The 7,211-nt window shown below is 57.3% G+C and overlaps 1 protein-coding gene across 2 annotated transcripts; it reads right to left on the bottom strand.

Annotated features, from left to right (window-relative positions):
* Window positions 1-243: 243 nt before the first annotated feature.
* FOXJ1 (forkhead box J1) lies at window positions 244-6,850 on the bottom strand. Of its 2 annotated transcripts, XM_040530624.1 has the most exons (4): window positions 6,694-6,814; window positions 6,511-6,566; window positions 4,896-5,457; window positions 244-2,120 (listed from the first exon to the last, which is right to left on the bottom strand). In XM_040530624.1, the coding sequence occupies exons 3-4, from the start codon at window positions 5,418-5,420 to the stop codon at window positions 1,305-1,307; spliced, it is 1,341 nt and encodes a 446-aa protein (XP_040386558.1). In that variant the 5' UTR covers window positions 5,421-5,457; window positions 6,511-6,566; window positions 6,694-6,814; the 3' UTR covers window positions 244-1,304. The 2 variants fall into 2 exon arrangements, with proteins under 2 accessions (XP_040386558.1, XP_040386559.1); XM_040530625.1 differs by having other exon boundaries at window positions 6,511-6,850.
* Window positions 6,851-7,211: the final 361 nt, after the last annotated feature.

Genomic DNA, 7,211 nt, shown 5'->3' with positions numbered 1-7,211 from the left:
TATATTCCCGCTAAGTTACATTGCTCACATCAAAAGTCCTAAATGCTTTTGTTAAGATTTTCTTTTTTTTGGTTGCAATCTTCCATTTTTCAGCAAGTCTAAGACACACCACCAACACTACAGCTTTTCCTTACTCCTATCTAGCAGCTACCATCACCCAAATCTCCTACAGCGAAGGGAAGGTGAAGAATCCAGTTCCCGAGAGCTTCAAGTCGAGTTTCGGCACAGTTTGGCTCCGCTCCCCAGATGTCTCAACTTTGCCTGGAGCTCCTCCACAGGCACTGGGAACGGTGGTGATGCTGAAACACAGGGAAGGGTTATGCTGGTCTAGACCCTTGGGCAATCGCAGCAAGGATTCTGGGTGTAAAAAATATGAAAGTCACTTCTGGGAGCAACCCAGTCCCCTCTGCTCCTCTCCTGCCGTGGCCGAATCCTGGATCCTGAATGAAACTGCCGCTGCAGGAAGCCTCCCTGGTGCGCACTCAAAGCGGACGTGCAGGACGCTGCGGTCTTGGTTTGCAGAGTGACAAACACGAGCTTTTACTCAGCAAAAATACAAAGCAACCCCCAAACTGCATTTCCCCTATCCCCTCTGAAAAGATATTCTAACGCTAATGCTAAAAATATAGGTTTCTTTGAATATATAATATATAATAGATTATATAAAAACATCTAAAGAGACGGATTTGCTGATTTGCATCTGACTTTACAGACCTTTTCTTCTTCCCTAGGCACAATTCAGGAGGGAGGTTGAACTTGAAGAATCCAGAAGGGACCTCTATTTGCCTGCTAGCTAATTATCGCCTTACACCTACAAACTACCCTGGACAGAAAGAGAGATAAACGGAGAGAAGAAGGGGTGAGGAAATTGCACGTAGTCTATCAAGTCCTAAGCCACCAGGAATCTCCTCTCTTGGATCTGTTTAGCAGGTGCTCTCCTTTAGCCCAGGAGGAGTGTGTGCCGTGTCCATTTCCACGGAAAAAAATGTAATTCACATTTCTTTCTTTAAAAAGTAAAAAAATAAGTACTGCTATATCCCTTTCTTGAGCAAACTCATGGACCACAGACTTCTGGCGTGTCCTTTAAAGATACTTCAAGCGATTTCTGTCTTAATGTGTCATTCCCCACCCCCCACCTTCCCACCCTCACCCGTTGGCATGTCTGTGAATAACCCTACGATGAAGCTACAGAAGTTGCTGTGATGTCTGCCTCTAGAAAATCTTGTCCCCCGTGTAAGTTCCAGCAGCACAGGGGGAGCACCCTAAAGTCTCCGTGGGCTTGGTTGAGTCCTTCAAGTGGCCGCTTATAAAAAGGATCCCACGCTGCTCCAGTCGTTCACATCCGCAGGCAAAGAGGTGTCGCTGAGCTCAAACAACTGCTCCACGCCGACGGAGCTGGAGAGGTAATCGTTCCTGCCTTCGTCCCAGGGGTGCTGCAGGAAAGAAGTGGCCATGAAGGTCTCGTCAAAGTCCAGGTTGTTCTGGCTGGATTCGCTGAGGACCTGCTCGTGCCCAGTGGTGCACCACTCCTGGGGACAGTCGATGTGGCGCCCGTGCGCCGTCAAGTCCACGTCGCGCCTTATCGGGCTGATGGGAGGTGTGAGCTCCAGGTCCTCGAAAGTGGAGAAGTCTCCGTTCAAGTTGGTGTCGAAGATGGCCTCCCAGTCAAAGTCACCCTTCAGCGATCCCAGCTCGGTCTGCTCCTCCTGGGTGAGCAAGGCAGGGCTGGAAAGCCGAGCTGACTTGGCCGTACGCTTGGGCAAGGGCTGCTTGCGCTTGTGGCCTGCCTTTCTGTCCGCCGGGTTCCAGTTCTGGTCACCAGTGACTTCTTCAAACTCCTTCAGCAGCTGCTGGGACTCCACGTTGACGTTGAGGATGTTACCGTTGGTCCAAGTGGAAGCCACGGGGCCGGCGACGCAGCGCACTTTTTGCTGGGCTCTGCTGGTGAAGGCCGGGTGGATCTGCACTGGGGGCATCCTCCGTTTCTTGAAGGCGCCGTTCATCAGCCGGTCGGCATACTGGGGGTCGATCTTCCAAAACCCGCCTTTCCCTGGCTCGTCCTTCTCCCGAGGCACCTTGATGAAGCACTTGTTCAAGGAGAGGTTGTGCCGGATGGAGTTCTAGACCCAAAAGAGAAGAGAGCGGGGTTGAGCGCCTGCCTCCTGCCGCAGCACCTACCTGCTGGGAGCCGGGTGGGAAGGCATGCCGTCAGCAGGCAGCTTTGGGGAAAAAAGAAGGCAGAAATGGCAATGTCAAAACATCCCAGGCTACGGGCCCAGCAGAAACGCCCCTGCCCCAGGCAGTTTTCCTGCCCCTCATCTAGAAGCAGCAGGAGTCAAAGGATCGAGCTAGGACTTGCCAACCAACGGGAAGCGTTTGGGAAACTCCTTGGCTGTACACCGGGGCCACGGGGCTTTGGATGATGAAGAGCACTGGGAGAAACCGGCCAGACCTGCTGTAGGAGCTCAGGTCCTGCACAGCAGATACGGAGGAAGAGGAGGGACTTCACACCGCCGTGGCCACAGCCACGTTGCAAGTGGCAATGTGTGGCAGCACTGCGGGGGACAGCATCATCCTTCCTCGCATCCCCCAGTTCTCCTGAGCTGATTGCTAGCAGCAAGGGGGAAATATTTCTCCCCAAACCAGCCACTGTGCCTCCCTGCAGCCAGGCTGACGCAAAGGAGCTGGGCAAAGCCAAAGGGGCCCCCAGCTGTCCCACCGCAGCCCCGTGCACAGCCAGAGCTCGCCCGGGCTATCTGCCCCCAGAGGTGCCTCCTGGCCCAGGAAACCTGGTGTGAAATCGCCACATCTTCATCAGCCATGGCTCAGAGTAGCTGGAGGGGGAAAAAAGAAAAAAAAACAAAACAAAAAAGAAGAGTTTCTGCTCCCGTCGAGCTGTTCTGAAGCCCTGAATGTGCCTAAAGTGATGTGAATAATCAGAAAGGAAACTCAGTTATTGGGTAAATAACACAGCATCGGACTCCACAAAGCCAAGACTGTATTAAGAGATTGGATATGGTAGAGGGTTGGTTTCTTTTTTTTTTTTTTTTTTAAATGTTGCCTGGATATCTTTATGCTTATTCATCCATAATCCGTAGTGCCGAGTAGGAAAAAACAAGGCTTGAATGCTCAGAGCTGTTGAAAAACACGCACACACACACAACAAAACCCTGCTCTGGGCTGAAGCTCCTCGGGTGCGTTGGCTCCTCTCCAAAGCACTCAGCTCCCACAGGAATAGATCCATCTCCCCCCCGAGTACGGGTGGCATGACCTTTCGAGGCTGTCTTCACATACGGGAATTGGGATAGTGGATGAGAACACAGCCTCGGAGAGAAAAAAGGAAGGAAAAAAAAAGAAAATGAGAGAAGGGGGAAAAAAAAGAAAGAAGAAGCGGGAACCGCAGATATCCCTGTGAACACTGCAGGCTGTGGCAATTCCAAGTTTACAGTTTAATGAAATTTTACAAGGGTCAGAGCCTTGCAAGCTGAATTCTCTGCTGTCTCCCCTCCCCTCCCCAAATTTCATTCAGCCTGGGCTACCCTTCGTTATTCCCCAGCCAGTTAACATATTTATCATTCCTCCCTGCAACAATCCCGTGAGCCCCCTGCATGTCTGCAGAGAGGGATTGAAAACCCTTTTTTTTTTTTTAATAAACACATTTTAATTAAAAACACGGTGATTAGCCGGCCGTGAGTTTGCAGGAGAAAGCCAACATGCTGGCACACCACTCCTCCCCCCCAAAAAGCTCCTGGACCCACCGGTAAAGCGGTTCAGGCTGACCGTCCCTGAGGGCTCCCGGTTGCTGGACCCCTGTGCCCCCTTGTCCCCGGGGTCCCCTTGGGGACAGCGTGGGGACGATGGTCCCCGTGCACCCCGTGGCTGTGCCCCAACCCCGGCAATGCCATCGGGGAGCTGCTGCTTCACACCCCAGAGGCTCGAGGGGGCCCAGATCCTAAGGGAGGATGCAGGTCCCACATGGCCCCAAAGAAGGATGGGGGTTCCCTTTTCTGGGATGGGCTTATGGGATGCTGGAGACCCTCCTGCCTGGGGAGGAGGTGGCCAGGTGGGTTGCAGCGGCTTTGCCTTGTGCTGCCCAGCTCAGCACTCGCTGTGACAGGTGTTGTGCTGCGGATTGTGGCCGGGAATGACCCGAGGAGAGGGGTGAGCCACCCCGCTGCCATCCCTCCCGCCCCACTGCATCCTAAAAGCCTCACGGAGACCTCGCGTGGGGAGGGAGGGCACCAAGCTGGGAAAAGCCCCTGGGTTCGGGCTGTCCCCAGAGCCGATGAGCCTGGGGGGGGGGGAGCGCTGTCCCCTACCCCTGGGGATGGGTTTGTGCAAGCTGGGGGACAGCAGCGCTGCCCGGCCTCCCTCTGAGGCCTCACCAGCTCGGCACAGCGATGGGGCCTCCTCCACCTGCGGCGGCGTTTCTGCTCTAAGCCTCCCCAGCGAGGGATTTGCCCAACAAGCAGCACCTCCATCCCTCTCCTCAGGGACACCTGATTCAGCGATTTCCCACGTGCTAAGCCCCGAGGGGAGCCACCAGGGCCCCAGAAAGGTGGAGCTGAGGGCAGACACCAAGCATGCGCCTCCCTGCTCCTAAAATGGCCCTGGGCTCTCCCCCGTAATGGCTCCTTCCCTCTGCCGCCCTCGTGGCTGCATCATCCCTGTGTGCCCAAGCCCGAAGCTCCTTCCTCCCTCTTCCCTCTTCTTCCATCCTTCCTCCCTCTCTAAGCATGGGGCCGGAATTTGGGGTCTCTCCATCCCTGGGGACACCCGAGCTATCCACAACCTCCCCAGGAGCAAATTCCCCTTTACACCGAGGATTATCCCCACCGCAGACCCGGCACCCCTCACATGTTGGGGGGTCTGCAGGCCCACCCCAAGGCACCCACCTGCCAGGTGGGGTCGGCGTGTCGGAAGTAGCAGAAATTATCGGTAATCCACTTGTAGATGGCCGAGAGGGTGATTTTGGTCTTCTTGCTGGCCTCCATCGCCATGCAGATGAGGGTGGCGTACGAGTAGGGCGGCTTGACGTGCGGGTTGCTCTTGTAGTCGATGTCCTCGGCGGGGGGCTGCATGCCCACGGCCGGGTGGGCCGTCCGCGAGGTGGAGGACGAGGTGGGCTTGCCGGGGGTGTGGGGCATCCCCATGCACGCCGGGTCGGCGGCCAGGGGCGAGCACGGGGCGGCGAAACCGGGGATGCGGTGGTAATCGTGGGGGTCCGGGCCGCTGGGGCACGAGGACGACTTGCCCACGTTGGCGTTGATGATGGAGAACTCCTGCAGCCACTGCAGGCTGGTCAGGCTGTCGTCCAGGTTGCTCGAGTCGCCCATGCCGCCCTCCTGGCCTCGGGCCTCGGCCGCCCGCAGGCTCAGCCACCCCTCAGCCATGCCGGGGCGCCCCGGCAGCTCCAGCATCCACGGGGGGCGGCGGAGGGAAGGGACGGGGCCGATCCTGCAACGGTAACGGGGAGGGGATCAGGGTCCCCGAGGGTGACACCCGGCCCCGGGGGGATGAGTGACGGAGCCACCACCATGCCAACTCCCCCCGGGGGTTAGGGGAGCCCTGAATTTTGGGGAAATTCCGTTAAAGGCCTGCACCCTGCCAGCTCTCAGACCCCGTGTGCTGGCGATGCCCGGCAAGGCAGAAGAAAAGGGGAAAATAAGGAAACAAACCAAAAAGAAACAACAGAAAATCCCCACAACCAAACAAAACCCAGGCTCGCAGTCCCACAAAATGGGGATGCTCCTCCCCAAGGGGCAGGGATGCTTCTCCCTAAGGGGTCACCCACCCCTTTTGCCCCCTTTTTGTCCCACTTTGCCCCCCTGGGACAAAAATCTCAGCACTCAAGATGCCAATAAGCCCCCTTAAAGCTCCCCCCTGCTACCGACTCCCCTTGGCAGTTGGCTGTTCCCTCCACCTTGCACCCCTACAAACGGTCGCAGGGAACACAAACCCACCCCAAAAACACCCTTGGGGCCAACGGGGGGGAGGTTCAGGCTGTGGTAATCGTTGTGGGGACAGTGTCCAGCCCCCCCAGCCCGGCTGTAGGGCTGCCAGAGAGCCCCTGAGCCCAGCTGGGGACGGCAGCCCGTGGGGTTGGAGCTGCGGGTTCCGAGTTCCGCCGTTCAAATAAAGCGGCTGTAACAGCTGGGGGGCGGGGGGGGGGGGGGGAACGGGACCCAAAAACCCCATCCCGCTCCCCAAAAAACCCATCCCGCTCCCCAAAAAACGGGGTCATCCCCCAAAAAGGGGCTCAGGGCAGTGAGAGCCCTTTAGGATGGATGCCTGCTCCCCGGGTCACGCAGCCAGGCCCTACGAACTCTGGAGGGGGAAATCCCAGAGTCCTTCGCTGTGGAGGGGATGGGGGGGAATAATAAAGGAAAATAAACGTACCCCCCCCCGCAAACAGCCGTCCCCAATGGCCACAGCTGTGGGATCCCCTCGGCGGAGCCACCCCACGGGCCCGTCCCGCACCCACCCCGCTACCCCAAACTACTGCCTTACCCCGTCCCAGCGACGTCCCCCCGCTCCCAAACTTGACGGGAGTGCGCAGGAAGCTTCTGGAATTTAAATTTAAAAAAAAAAAAATCAAAAAAAATAGAAAGAAATACTTAAAAAATTAGAAAAAAATAGGAAAAGATGGAAAAAAAAAAAAAACAGGAAAAGAGGTGCCAAAAAGAAACCAACCAAGCACCCCCGGCCCTGGGGCAGCCGGAGGAGGGGTGTCGGGGGATAGCGGGGGTTAATTTTGGTTTAATTTCCCCCGTTTTTGGGTAAACGACGCCCCGGGCACTGCCCGCCGTGATTTGCCGCCGGCCGCGGGGCGGCCATTAAGTAGCGGCTCCGAGAGGCTTCGCGCGTTGCCATGGAGACGCCCCGCCCCGTAAACAGCTTCGCGCTCCGCCATTGGTCCCCGCGTTGCCATGGTGATCGGGGGGGGAGCCTGCCCGCCCCTGGCGGCGGCCCCGGGAAGGGGAGGGGGCGGCCCTGAGGGGTTTGGGCTCAAATCGGGGGGATTTGGGGTGCTCCGTGGGGTCTGGGGGTGCACCCCCACTAAGGGGGTGCGGGGCATGGCTTTCTGCCCGAATGGGGGCTGAACGGGGCCTCGCATGGCCAAACGGGGCCCCAAACAGCCAAATGGGGTCCCAAAAAGCACCAGGAGCACCCCAAAACCTAAACCCCGTGCCCCAGCCCTCTGTGGGGTC

This window comes from Cygnus olor, chromosome 18 (assembly GCF_009769625.2).
Source record: "Cygnus olor isolate bCygOlo1 chromosome 18, bCygOlo1.pri.v2, whole genome shotgun sequence".
In the NCBI taxonomy this organism is placed as follows: domain Eukaryota; kingdom Metazoa; phylum Chordata; class Aves; order Anseriformes; family Anatidae; genus Cygnus; species Cygnus olor.
The sequence above is the reverse complement of the archived record's forward strand: the minus strand, read 5'-3'. Positions and strand labels throughout refer to the sequence as shown.